Source organism: Procambarus clarkii, chromosome 45 (assembly GCF_040958095.1).
Source record: "Procambarus clarkii isolate CNS0578487 chromosome 45, FALCON_Pclarkii_2.0, whole genome shotgun sequence".
NCBI lineage: Eukaryota > Metazoa > Arthropoda > Malacostraca > Decapoda > Cambaridae > Procambarus > Procambarus clarkii.
Window position 1 is genome coordinate 1,108,721 of NC_091194.1, and position 14,945 is coordinate 1,123,665.

The window sequence follows — 14,945 nt, forward strand, 5'->3', positions numbered from 1 at the left end:
TAAATACTATAAAAAGCAAGAATTTTGAGGAGCCTCTCAAAATAAAAATTATACAAATAAATAAAAATTAAGTAAAAATAAAAAATTAAAAATTAAATAGAAATAAAAAAAATAGAAATAAAATTAAAAGAAATTAAAATAAAAATAAAAATTTAAATATTTTTATTTATTTAATAAAAATATTAAAAATACAATAAAAATAAATAAAAACTTATAAATAAAAAAAAATTAAAAAAAATTAAATAAAAATAAAGAAAAGAGCATGGGGTGAATAAATTGATTACTGCTCATAAATGGGTCCCAAGCTTTCGCACAGGGGTTCTTAATTAGGGGGTATCCATATCCCTTAGTAGTATGGGAACCAAATACTATACATATAATGGGGGTGTAGCACTATCTGAACAATTTTTCAAAACATTGTCACATTAGAATTACCAATCACAGTAACTGTCAGTTCCATGTTTTGACTGCACAAAAACAATAGCATAAAACCACTCTTAGGTAGCTTGTGTTCTTTTGATTTGACTATGAATATAATAAATGCCTTTGTGTTATTTTTTGTAGGTCCTACCTGCTAGGACTACTAAATCTTTGCTATCCATGTGTAATCTTGAGGTTATCTCAAGATGATTTCGGGGCTTTTAGTGTCCCCGCGGTCCGGTCCTCCACCCCCAGGAAGCAGCCCATGACAGCTGACCAACACGCAGGTGTAAAGTAAAACCAAGCTATCGACACCTTTTAGAAGTCATACTGGTAACAAATACGTCTGGTGGCAATTATGATTTTGACACTGGCAAAAGGGGAACAGGGACATTGGATAATCTATGGAATATAATTGTAAAAGAGTTAGAGCCTCCCCCCCCCCCCCCACCCTGCTTTAGACAATGACCCTCGACTTTTGACTTTAGCCTGTGTATATCAACCAAATGAGGCAAAGAAAATAACTGACCAGGATTAGCTTCCTTTTCGACAGTCTTCTCTCGTCGAGACTCCGACCGGACCACAGAGCTCACTGCAGGAAATGGCTTGTCCGTGTCAGTCTGCTTTTGTCTTGAAGTTGTACCAAATAACCTAAGATGAAAATATATATGTATATAAATATATGCCGTCTCATTTGGTAGTACAATATTGTACTTTACAGTACTCGACTTGAATAACCAACTTATATCAATTAAATCAATGACTAATACAGTGCAAGAAACTTCACCGATACACGGCCGGGCAATCAAAGTAGTGAACCAAATTCCCACCACCCATCTGTGAGCAATACAGAATCCGTATAATAATGTCATATATAACTGTATGGCTCACATACCCATCACTAGAGTCACTAGATGGCTCATGGCTACTCTCCTCCTCTTCACATTTACTTTCCTCCTTTTCCTCTTCGCTACCATCACCATCGCCGCCACCCTCCTCGCCTGCTTCTCCATCTCCCGTTTCCCCTGTTCTTCCTCCTCCCGATTTTCCCCCTCCATCATCAACAACATTCTCGCCTCCTGTTCCTTCAGTCTTCTTTTCTTTGCCAGCAGCAGAACTTTCCCCATCACCATTCCCTCTAGAACCTCGGCTCACTCCATTTCCACCTGAAACCAAAGTACGGTTTAAGTGAAAATGGATTTCTAGACACGTCACTGCTAGTTCTTGTACTATCAGTAACTAGTTAACAAAACATTTGGCAGTAAAATTTATGCAGTGTAACCTAAAAAATTTTGACTAACTTTAAAACCTTAAAAATACAGAAACAATTAAGCATAAAAAAAATCTTGACAATCTGGAGCAGGGGTCTGAGATTATAAAGACCTATCTATGTACCAGACCATTTAGACCAAAAATACCAATTAATATTTTTGGTCTAAGCCCGGCCCAAGGCCAGGCTTGACTTGTTAAGAGCTTGGACTTGTTGGAGCTTGGAATTTTCTGGTCCCATGACTTATTAACCACTACACTGCTCCTTAATTTAACATGTCGCCAAAGTCTGGCAATATACAGGCACCGAGCTCACCAGAGGTGGTGCACTCCAGCTGAACAATGCGGTATGGATTAACACACACTTTTACATACTTGGAGCAGCCCACATATCCACCACAGCCTGGTTGGTCCGGCACTCCTTGGAGAAAATTATCTAGTTTCTCTCTTTAAGATGCCCATGGTTGTTCTGGCAATATTTCTTATACTCACTGGGATGATTTTGAACAGCCATGGAACTCTGATTTTTATACAGTGTTCTCTGATTGTGCCTATAGCATCCCGGCTCTTCACTGGTTCTATTCTGCAAGTGTGCAAGTGCACTGTGGCAAGTATTTTTGAATATCGTCCAAAGTAACTACCAGAGGAGATATAAATGCCGACTTTTTCAGACCAACCCTTTTAGGCACTGTACAAGTCAAGAGAAGGCTCACCAAAAACCCAAATCACCCTAACACCATATTCCTGGTGAGCGGGAATGACTTAACTGGGAGCTCAAACCAAACTGTCATTGACGTAGGCCAAAACCAAAATCCAGCAGAGCTGAAGTTCTCAAAATCACAGTGGTCACTAGTAAATGTTCTGAGCAAACAGCCAACTACTTCAACTGATGTGTAGCTGGTGCCATCATCTCGAGGTGGTCAGCTTGGCAGGTAGCTCTGTAACTAGCACATTGAAGAACTATCCAGGTGACTATCCAGGTAACCAATTACGTGAAGGAGGCAGGGGAGCAGTTTGTCTTAATTCAATTTCTTATGACAGTTGTTACTCTGATGGTGAATCTAGAATTCAATCCATTATTTTCTTAATGCTACTATATTTCCTTTCCACAAATTATATGGCATGGCTATATAAAAATATTCAGTGACAATGGGAAACTAAAAATTTAATTTAAAAATGTGCACTTTACAGTGTGGAAATTTATTAACAAATCCCCATTTTCTTGATATGCAACATTCATTTACCAAAAATGGTATACAACAAATTATTTTAGATACCAAATCAAAAAATAATTTAAAAACAAAATTGTAAAGGTGAAGAAGGAAGATAAATATAAAAAGTACAGTACAGTATACTGTTTACTCAAAGGAAATATTAAAATTTATGATTCAGCAATTTAGGCATTTGATGCACAATACTACCTTAAAAAAATAGAAAGAAGCCAAAAAGAGTAATAGATGTGCCAAAGACATACTTTTGGTGCCCCACAAAGCTGAACATCCTGGTTCCGCTTCACTTCGACCGTTACAGTTCTCACTGGATACATCATTGTCTTTAAAATCTTGAGACTCTGCCTTTCCCTTCAAAAAATTATTATTATCTGAAGAGTGTCCATTTTCTTGTGCAGGTGTGACTGGAAACTGCGAGTCCCACTCCAGAGCCAGGAAGGGAAGACTCTCACTCTCGGGATCTTCCGATAACCCAAGAGATAAAGCAGGAGTGAGCTTTCTTCGGCCTGGAAGACATGTTGATTAACTAGATATAATTTGAAAGCATTAAGGAAACTGAGGAAAATATCCCCTGGCACAACCCAGTATATCTCACAATACAAACATTATTATGACAAATAAATTGACAAATCAAAGTTTCACTATAATATACAGTATTCACTATAGTACACGTAACAAGAAAAAAAGTTAGCATACCCATGCCATGCGATTCTGTCATGACGCCAAGTAAGGAGGTGCTGTCCTGTGAAGGAGTTGTCATATCAATTTCCTCCTGTCCAGGCGTTGAGGGCACCAATTCATCATCGTCATCATCATCATCTTCATCAATTGTCTGACTTAAGCTAGCTATACGCCATTCATCAGTCATCTGAAAGTTTTAGAAAAAAGTAAATATTAATTTAACACAGTATAGGACAAGCTTACCAATACAAGGTCAACTATCTGTCACTTTCAGCAAGGAAACAAATCCAGTGTTCACTGAAATTTTTTTTTTTTTAGGGCTGATGTGCCCTAGGTGTCCTTTGTGAAACTAAATCAGTGTGGCCAACAACAGGGAGCCACCGAGGTCTCTCCAAAAAAGGATTCATTTACATTCAACACTGGTTTTCCCAATCATACCATATACTTTCCAAAAAGTCAATACCCACATAGTTGTGACTATGCACCTAATTTGAACACAAACTTTCTCAAGTGGCCGAGGACCAGCAACTTTATCCTAGACCTATAGATGGAGATCCTTTTCAACATGAGCATCAAATATATTATCACTGAAAAGCTCTTTGCCTATTGATATATAGAATATGATACAACTAGTTATGTTTTGATTGTAGCTGCTCTGAAGTGATGGCCTTGGATGATCGTGATCAGGTTACAAATGATGTGGTGTCAAGAGCTAACACTGATCACAGGCAATGACTCAATATTCCTACCACCGTAATCATAAAATTGTGTACTCTTCTTCAGAGGTAAACAATGTCCAGCTAATATTATCTTATTTCCTAGACTTGGAGCAATACATGTGCAACTGTTAAATTGAATGCCAATCTTCTGTCCATTTTGAAGGGTTATTCATATTCACAGATTATATACACACAATTTGACAGAAAACACGCTTTGTCGAAATATGTGTACAATTTCATCATACCTGTCCTTAGGTTACATAAAAGTTCATTGTTCACAACTGTCAAAATAATCTTGAACAAGTACTGCACATTTTCAACACCTTAAAACATCAACACACCACAAACACACATCCCAATATTATCAAACTACAGTATATATTTAGGTTAGGCATTCCTAAAGTGATATATTAGGCATCATAAGCTACTTTTTAAACGCCTTTCATAAATATGTTCCCGTATTGTTATACTCGGGTTACAATGAATTTTCATTTGTATTTTATGGAGCTGTTAGTAGACACTAATGGGGGGAACACCACTCGCGGCGAGCCATCATATACAGCTACACATGCACATACACCTGCCACAGCTGCCGCTCTCATCAATGTTACCTTCACGGAAATATTTCAGGCCTAGGCCGAAATTATTTAGGCGTGGGTCGAAGCCTGCGGGGGAGAAGCCTCGGAGGCGTTAGGTACTGTGGCGGTGGTGGTGCGGCGAGGCGGTACTGTTGAGGTACCGCGGGTACACCTGGAGGTGGTGGGGCAAGGCAGTAGAGGTACTGGGGAGGGGTAGTGGAGGAGCAGGGAGACGCCCGGCAGTACTGTGAGGTACTGGAGGTGGCGCGCTGCACCTGCGTCGACTCCCCCCGTCCTAACAAGTTTTGTTTTGATATGGCGCCTCGGGTCACGTGACTGCCTGCCTCCTAGCAGCAGTTACAAGTCCAGTCTGCCTGTTATTGCACTCAATATATATAATATATATATTATATATTTATATATAGCAAACGTTACAGAGGGGGGAACAAATAACTGCCCATTCAGATTTATATTATATTTAAATTTTGATTTCCATTACAGTACTTGTATTTGTACACAGATGCATCCCAGCAGTATTTTTATTCTGTATATATTTTCTTTTTACGTAATAGCCACCATCTCTAATGTTTATAATAATACTAATAATAATAATTATTATTATTATTACGTATGTAATAATTTACATAAATGTAGTTAGTTTAGTTCATTTGTTATGCACCCCATACCCATCCTGTGGGCGGTAGTGGAAAGGGTGACACCGACTTGACACTGGGGGTGACACGGGCACCGACATGACACTGGGGGTGACACGGGCACCGACATGACACTGGGGGTGACACGGGCACCGACTTGACACTGGGGCTGACACGGGCACCGACATGACACTGGGGGTGACACGGGCACCGACATGACACTGGGGGTGACACGGGCACCGAGATGGGAAGTTACTTAGTCTATGTCTATATCCTTAGTCTTACCAGTCTTCGTGGTGTAGTGGTAAGACACTCGCCTGGCGTTCCGCGAGCGCTATGTCATGGGTTCGTATCCTGGCCGGGGAGGATTTACTGGGCGCAATTCCTTAACTGTAGCCTCTGTTTAATGCAACAGTAAAATGTGTACTTGGATGAATAAACGATTCTTCGCGGCGGGGGATCTTATTCCAAGGACCTGCCCGAAACGCTACGCGTACTAGTGGCTGTACAAGAATGTAACAACTCCTGTATATATCTCAAAAAAAATATATTATTATCATATTTGTGTTGTACTTTTTTATTATGAATTGTTACTATTAAAAGTCCCCCATGCCTGCCGTGTTTCCTTTAACTCAGAAAATATAGCTATACAGTCAAAATATAATTTAAAAAATGCAGATATTTTATGAGTTCCATTGACTGAATTTACACACTATCTGACAAAATTAAATTCCCAACTGACCTCTTCATTAACCTAAGAAAAGCTGTCGATAATTAATTCATATAGTTACATTTATTATTTATATTTTAGAACGTTACAAGGTGGAGGACCTAATTGTTACTAAGTACAAAATACGGATAAGCTCAGTTGACTTGCATGTGCCTACATGTACAGCTTTCCCGTAACTCAATTGTGCAGAATGAATTTTAACCATTAAAGCCTTACAACATTTGAGATTAAGTGTAGATGAAGGAAGGAATTATCAAGGGAAAGCGCAAACCATTATGGCTATATAGCACTTGGAAGGGGTCAGGATAAGAATTTGGGATGAGACGGGGGGGGAAGGAATGGTGTTCAACCACTTGGACGGTCGGGGATTGAACGCCGACCTGCATGAATCTACCGTCCATCCCAAGTGTAGATGAGTTAGGGGGATTTTAACTAAGCTATGCAATTAAATCTACTGCCAGAAGTGGGTCATATCACTTTGGAGGTTTCCGGCCGAGCAACCTCCAATCGCTTGTAAGATAGTGAGTAAATTCAGTCAATGGAACTCATAAAATATCTGCATTTTTTAACATTATATTTTGACTGTATAGCTATATATCTATGCCAAGCTTATTTTTTACATTTTTGCTTCTTTTTAATTGCTTTAAGTATATAATTTGCGAGCCATGCATGGATTAATTGTTAAATCTTGTGATGGGCTGTTGAGAACGTCGAGAGGATATAGTGTGTTGTAGCGACTTAATTATCATTATAATTATAATATACACTTGATGTTATGTATCTCATGTAAGCATTAAGACTTGTCTAAAAAAGTGTGCATGTGCGTTAGTGGATGTGTGAGATTATTCCACGTATTATCAATCCCATCTCTACTGTAAAAGTCGCAACTTTGAGCTCTGTAATTACTTCATACACTCACATATATTGAAAGATATTCTTGTACTGTAACTCAGCTTTTGCTAGTGGAGATCAGCATTACATTTCATGTTCTCCCCTGATTCCATGTATGACTAACCATGTTGTGAGATGAGAATATTAGATGAATTTATAGCTAGTTTTTTTACCTACATTGTGTAATCTATATATATTTCATATATATGTATGATATACATTATTATTTTTAATAGTGTGACGATAATCTCTTTCAAGAGAGATTGAGCCTGCTCTTCCCTGCAAAGTACGTCAATATACAAGATAATATAGAAGATACGTCCACCAAGTATCGCCAAACGTTTTGCCCAGAGAGCAAATCGTACCCAGCACACAGTGACACCTGCTACCAGCCACCGTAACCAGCAAACTGCTCATCTTCTGCCTGCCTGTCGCTGATTGGCTGGTGTCCCGTCGCACCTGCCCTCCGCCTCCGCCACAAGTTGACGTCTGGGCTGCAATGCGCCAATATCGTCAGAATATCTCAGTGCTCCAAGCAGTTGACATCTCTCGCTGGTAGACTAATCCTCGGATTTCGTGTACTAAGGGAGGTGGCAGCTCGAAGCCAGTATTCCAGCATTCATATTTTATTTTGCTATCACTGTAACTCACTTGTCTTAACGTAACTTTTCATTTGCCAGTGATTATTCGTATTATTTTGTTTGTTGACTTGTCTTTCATATTTTTATGTGATTAACTTTATTCATGTCTTGTTTTTCTAGAGTAATTAAAATTTCATTGTTTATATACTTGTGTTTTGTGTGTCTTCCCATTACCTTACCACAGACGAAAGCTCCAGCTTTTCTCTTTTTTTTTTTTCTATTATGTGAAGAGGCCCTGCCCCTAGCTTTTGAAACAGCCGAACACCAACGCTTTACCGTCACAATAGATAAATATATATCAGTGTACCAAAAGTTAGCAGACACAGGGTATGGTGAATTAGAGTAATATACATATATAACCAACCATTATGCTACGAGATGAGGATAATAGAACATATAGCTATAATTACTGACCTATGAGGGGAGTTCATATAGACTAGGTTACCCTTATTATTTATCAAAACAAACCATTTTCTTCAATCATTTGAAATAATAGAAAACGTAACAATCTGCATCTGTTTCACATTTTATCCTAAATAAATTAAAATACAGAAAACGTCTGTACAAAATTTTCAATATTAAAAAAAAAACCTATTAGGGATGAGTAGTAGTCTATAGCAATTATTGAATGGAATACACCAATTGGATAGGATACAGCAATGACGTCACGCAGTTGTTTGTTGTCCATTTTTAGCAGAGTTGCTCGCCGCTGTGCCTCAATTACCACCCCTTTTCCACCCTTTGCCATGCCCTTGCCCACCCAGTGGATGGACTAGGGCACACTTCCGTCCCGGCCAACGCATCAGGTGAGCCCAAGTGCCCCGGGGGGCGGGGAAATAAGGCGAGGAGAGGTGATCCAACATTCATATGCTGATGAAGGTGGGCAACGCCTGCCTGCTGATGGCCACTCTCGCACACCTTCTGGGAAGTTGACTCACCCTCGCAGCTATTTGCCTTCCATGAGCTCACTTCGGAAGTCAGTGTGGCAGCTCGCATTGTGAGGTAGTGTTGGTGGAGGGGATCTGGCTCGTCCTTCGTTGAAGATCTGGGCCTGTGAGCCCTGAGAGCCTGATCCTGTGAGCCCTGAGAGCCTGCTCCTTTGATCCCTGTGAGCCTGCTCTTGAGCCCTGAGAGCCTGCTCCTGTGAGCCTGCTCTTGAACCCTGTGAGCCCTGAGAGCCTGCTCCACGCCCCACCTGAGGTAGTTGTGAGCGTTGTTGCCTCGTACACCAGCAGGAGTATTCCCGCCTGACTATAGCCCCTGAGACTGTAGTGAGTGCTACTGTAACTGAATTCTTCTACTCATTTTTTTAAAGTTAAATTGGTCTGAAAATGTCAACAGTACTATTGCAGATAGCTTCATACAGTTAAATGTCCTGTGCACTCTCCATCTTGCTCATAATCGGAAATTTGTGTACAGTACTAGCCTAACATCCTAATGTAATAATATGTAGGCTTTACGTAGCAAAATGTGTTGTGCACCCCCATAACAATCCTGTGGGCCAGTACTGGAAAAGATTGAAAGTGCACGTAATGGGCTCGGAATCTGAACCCCAAAATTTTCCTGATACAGTAATTATCTTAAACATTTTTTCAAAACCTAGTTACACAGTTCAATTTATACATCAACAAAGATGTATAAGATATGATTCATCTTAGTTTCCCCTAGTCAAGGGTAAGATGCCTGTTTAGCTTATCAAGGTTTCCCTAGCTCAGTTAAGGACCTTTCCCAAGATGCATCTCACCACAGTTGCCTAACTACCAGTTACTGCTAGATGAACAGACACCTAAGGTACAAAGACACTTCCCCTGACACATTTGCCGTGGGAATTGAATTGGTGACCTCTCAGCTGTGACCTGACTGCACATATCCACTCGATTTAAGGACCTCTTATTTACTGAACCGCCAATTCTAACGATCGATTTTTAGATCTTTAACTGGTGCTTTATTTACCGAGTTATTGGCCGTTAAATCTGGAATACGGTATTGAATTTACAGAGTCTGGTACGCATTAAACTGGACGCCACTATTATGTTTGTTGTGACAACCTTGCTCTTGCTAGGCCAGCGGTTACATTTTCCCTTCACAGATTTTGCTGCTTTTGTTATGTAGCATTCACAGTCATAAGTCAATCATAACCAGTCAGTTTGTAAAAAATGTTTACAAACTGTCTGATGTTTATAGAACACCAATGTTACATACTCTCGCAAATCCTAATGTACCTTGTACAGTATATAAATGAATGAATGAATGCAAGCAAGCAGTCAGTCTCCTCCAAGGCCACCAGCTGGTGGAAAGGAAGCTGAGAATCTGAACTGTACGGTATTGAATCCCGTACCAACCATCTACACTCGGCTGGAGGGGTGATACCTATCCACCCCAACAATCTTCCAGCCAGCTGCAAATTCACCCTGCCCACCCACCCACCCCGCTGAACCTTGCTGCCCGCCCACCCAGCCTACCTGCCTGCCAGCCCACCCACCTGCCCACCAGCCATCAACCCTGCCTGCCTACCCACTCTGCCCATCCACTTACCTACCCACCCTCCAGCTGGGTTGGATGGATTGGTTAACCTGCCTGCCTGCCAGTCAGGAACCAATCCATCCAACACCCCCCCCCCCCCCCACCCACTACCCAGCCAGTCCACCCGACGGTCTCGCTTCGTGTAGGTCAGCATTCACTCCCCGACTGTCCAAGTGGTTGGGCATCATTCCTTCCCCCCACCCCTGTCCTATCCCAAATCCTTATCCTGTCCCCTTCTGTGAGCTGTATAGTTGTAATGGCTTGGCACTTTATCCTGCTAGTTCCCTTCCCACCTGCCAGTTACCCTATTCATCCATCTATCTAGCCAGCCCACTTGCCTGCCTGCCCACCCACCCACCCACCCACCTACCAAAAAGTTAACTAACCAGCCAGCCCACCCACCATGCATTCTGTTGCTCTATTGAATACAGGTTTTGTAATCGCTAAAAAGTTACCAACATTTTAAAACCTGTGGATTCAGCGGAGCCCCGGATTTAATGACCTGGGGTACAGCCCCCCATAGGTCGTTAAATCGAGTGTATACATATTTTTACTTTTATAGTACAATAAAAAATGCTTAATAATATGGAGAATATCTTGACCACCGATGTACGACTTGCATAATATTGTTTAAATATAGAAAAAAAATGCAAGTGTAGTAGATGGTCATTCTTCTGTGTAATTTATTAAATGAACATCTTGGTTTTGCTTCTGGGTTTTAGATTTTAGCATACTTCAGGTGGCTTCCTTTGCACCACCACCTTTCTTTCACAACAAATATATGAAGTTTTGAGTGTATAAATAAGTGGTTGACAAACCATTTAACCTAAAATTACCACTTCAGTGTACAGTATATTCCTTGGAACACACTAAGTCAATCTCCTCATCTGTTCTCATGGAACATTAGTATCGCTTGCCAATTTCTTAACACTATGGCCCCCCCCACTTCGCTTTCATATCTGAACACACATTGATTCTTGACCTCAATCCTTAAATGGCTTGGTTAATTAAGTCCTACATTGTAAAGTGCTGTACAAACAAACAACACAATTATAAAACTAATGTCCAAAAAATTGCATGTAACAATTCACATTAAATAATTCAACATAGTGATTGGCGCCATTTCATCGTTAACACCCCCAAGTCAGACTACTAAACTAAAATGGAAGTGTGTTATAGTCGGTGACAGGCTTGCTGGAAGGTCCATACCTTGACCCGCCTCCATGCTTAGCCCGGTTATCAATTGCAACAAAACATTGTCTAGTAGAGCATGTATTATTACACAGCTGATATCATGCTTTTAAATCAGTGTGAGATAGGATGTACATAATAATGCTCAAACTCATGACAAAAATTTACACAAAAATCCTTGTTAAATTTTCTATGTAAAAAATATATTGAGCACAATAAAAAATTTCAGGTAAAACGCTTACTTCAGCCTATGTAGGAGCTTTGACCCACATACAGTATATTTATTTAGACCTATTCTAAACAATTCTGAATGTGTTATTTTTTAAGGGAGTGAAATGGGGGAAGTTGACAGAGCCAGTGAGAGGAGGGAGAATGAGTGAGTGGGGGGGGGAGGTGAATATGGGAGTAAGGGAGAGGGTGAAGAGATTAGTGTAGGGAGGGAGGGGGAGGGGGAAGGATAGTGAGTGTGAGGGAGGATAGTGAGTGAGTGTGAGGGAGGATAGTGAGTGAGTGTGAGGGAGGATAGTGAGTGAGTGTGAGGGAGGATAGTGAGTGAGTGTGAGGGAGGATAGTGAGTGAGTGTGAGGGAGGATAGTGAGTGAGTGTGAGGGAGGATAGTGAGTGAGTGTGAGGGAGGATAGTGAGTGAGTGTGAGGGAGGATAGTGAGTGAGTGTGAGGGAGGATAGTGAGTGAGTGTGAGGGAGGGTAACGAGCAGGAGGGAGGGAGGGTAACGAGCGGGAGGGAGGGAGGGAGGGTAACGAGCGGGAGGGAGGGAGGGAGGGTAACGAGCGGGAGGGAGGATAACGAGCGGGAGGGAGGGTAACGAGCGGGAGGGAGGGAGGGAGGGTAACGAGCGGGAGGGAGGGAGGGAGGGTAACGAGCGGGAGGGAGGGTAACGAGCGGGAGGGAGGGAGGGAGGGTAACGAGCGGGAGGGAGGGAGGGAGGGTAACGAGCGGGAGGGAGGATAACGAGCGGGAGGGAGGGAGGGAGGGTAACGAGCGGGAGGGAGGGTAATGAGCGGGAGGGAGGGAGGGAGGGTAACGAGCGGGAGGGAGGAAGGGAGGGTAACGAGCGGGAGGGAGGGAGGGAGGGTAACGAGCGGGAGGGAGGGAGGGGTAACGAGCGGAGGGAGGGAGGGAGGATAACGAGCGGGAGGAGGGAGGATAACGAGCGGGAGGGAGGGAGGGAGGGTAACGAGCGGGAGGGAGGGAGGGAGGATAACGAGCGGGAGGGAGGGAGGGAGGGTAACGAGCGGGAGGGAGGGAGGGAGGGTGGGTAACGAGCGGGAGGGAGGGAGGGAGGGTAACGAGTGGGAGTGGGAGGGAGTGAGAATGAGGTAGTGAAGGAATGAATGAGGGAGTATTTAGTGAGGGAGAGAAATAAGTACGAGGGGAAGTGTAATAGTGATGAGGTAAGGGTGTGACTTGTGCTAGATGACTGGCATGAACTAGTAGTGGGAGAGATAATGGTTGGGTGGGAGAGGTAGTAGTGGGGTGGCCTCCCTCCTCCGGATGTGACCACTCCTATCATGTTATTTCACGACCCACTTACTCTCAGTTAATTCACCACACTCACCACCTGCCTGCTGACTTGCCCTGTGCTTAACTCACTGGTCAATTTGTTCATTTACTCTGGGGCTTTTACCAGTTGTCGGGCATTCCCTGTGGCTGTCGGTGCCTGGTGCTCTTCCACCTTGTAATAGGTGTCACTTTCAGAGGTATGTGGGTTGTAGATAACTGGGAGTATAGGGTGTCGATCGCAGGAGTGTGTGATATAGATATTATCTACAGTATATTTATTTTACACACCACAGTATCTCGTATATTGGAAGTTTACATTAGTCAGAGCTTTATTGATGTTGCAGGTGCATGTTACCCTTACACAACAATAGCACAGTATGGGAGTCAAGGTTTGTTTAGCTCGCTGATTGGTCACATCCATGGGCTTGCAACCACAACACTGGTTTTATATCCTGCCTGTCTCCACCCACTTGTCTGCCCACAATTCTGTTCAATATTTAATTTCTGAACCGTGTATTATTAATGGTGTGATGCCTCTGAAATTTAAGAAAGATATACTGTACTGTACTCTATCACCTGGGATTGTTCAAAGGCTCCTCTCAAGGTCACACCACCAGTGAGTCACATTACTCATCTTCATCTTACCATGGGGTCACACCAGTGAGCCACATTACTCATCTACTGCATCCTCTAATAGACAGGCCAAGGAGATCTGCAAAGACCTCGGCAAGTAATTCCAGGAAATGTTTACAACAGGCCCTGAGAATGTGCTGTCAGAGGTGAGAAAAGACTGAAACACTTCAAAGAAGGCTGGTAAGCATAGTGGTGTAATGAAAGCATCTCAAGGATCTGGACAAGGTGCTGTTGAGCCATATACAATCTCACAATGGGTTTACCTGGAGTGTACCTGTAGTTGGTTATGGGTGTTCATTTTTCTTTCACCAAGCCCAAGGTAGCTTGTCTTGTGATAACTTGATCTAGAATCATAATCCTTGGGAATCAAGTGCTGTTCTACAGTGTATGCAACTCATTAGATATTGGACCAGCATATATTTTTCACTCATTGCCTTATTCTCATCATAGTATGGTGAGATACTGTGCTGTGTGGCAGGAAGGGTTTCCATGCAAGATTATGAGGTGGAATTTAAGAGTAAAAAGGCAGCTGGGGTTAAGACTTGTGGAACAATGAGCTTAAAAGGAAAATTTTTGTCCCTGGATATCACAGTTTGTTCCAGTTGTGAATGAGCATCAGTTGGTTTATTTGAGGGTTTGATTTTTAAATTGCGAAAACTACTTTATATGGAGCTTAAGTCGTCTCCAATTAACAATTATGAATGATGATGAGCTAGTTTTTTGTGCCAGCTCTAACAAGTAACGAGTGTAATTAATTGTAGTCTAGGTTTAACTAGCATCCTTCTGCCATTTGTATAAATCATTGAAATTAAGCCAATACATATCTGTACTGGTAGGTTTAAATATCTTATGCTCTATCAAAACATTAATCGACGCATTAAATATAAGACAGGAAGTGGCGGTACTTTGATCATGTATAAATATCTTATCTAATGTTCTAATGATAAGTCACCAGGATGTTGGCACTGAAGCCAACTTCCTGGCTTAAGTGCCAGCTTAACATTTAAGCTTTGATTACATTAGTTTGGGTTCTCACCTGTTTTGATTCTCACCAATGTACAGTTGATCTGGTTAGTAGTATCTTGTGGCTGTTATGTGAGTGACCTTTCCTCGTGCTCTTTCTGGTATTGATTTACAGGTAGGTTTGCATTACGGGATAATCCTTAATTATTGAAGTGCCTAACTTGGATTCACTTCACAGTTTAAACCAGTGTGGTTTGTATATACTGTACAGTGTGTGAACATATTACTGTATATGAGTACA

At 41.8% G+C, this 14,945-nt stretch overlaps 2 protein-coding genes across 9 annotated transcripts in view; one reads left to right on the forward strand and one right to left on the reverse strand.

Annotated features, from left to right (window-relative positions):
* The window catches only part of LOC123769957 (TP53-binding protein 1), a 28,614-nt gene extending 23,376 nt beyond the window's left edge, over positions 1-5,238 (reverse strand). For all 4 annotated transcript variants that reach the window (XM_045761474.2, XM_045761473.2, XM_045761475.2 and 1 more), the window contains exons 1-5: positions 4,930-5,238; positions 3,615-3,786; positions 3,164-3,424; positions 1,316-1,586; positions 950-1,071 (exon numbers count right to left, since the gene is read on the reverse strand). In XM_045761474.2, the coding sequence (XP_045617430.2) occupies positions 950-1,071; positions 1,316-1,586; positions 3,164-3,424; positions 3,615-3,786 (826 nt within the window). In that variant the 5' untranslated portion in view covers positions 4,930-5,238. The remainder of the gene's footprint in view (positions 1-949; positions 1,072-1,315; positions 1,587-3,163; positions 3,425-3,614; positions 3,787-4,929) is intronic.
* A 3,222-nt stretch (positions 5,239-8,460) lies between these two features.
* mys (position-specific antigen beta subunit myospheroid) overlaps positions 8,461-14,945 on the forward strand; it is a 28,522-nt gene continuing 22,037 nt past the window's right edge. Inside the window, exon 1 of one of the 5 annotated variants that reach the window (XM_045761469.2) lies at positions 8,461-8,617. The gene's annotated coding sequence lies outside the window, so the exon portion shown is untranslated. Of the gene's footprint in view, positions 8,618-8,776; positions 9,083-13,098; positions 13,246-14,945 lie in introns of those variants that run through there. The other 4 variants (XM_045761468.2, XM_045761472.2, XM_045761470.2 and 1 more) reach the window with 4 other exon arrangements.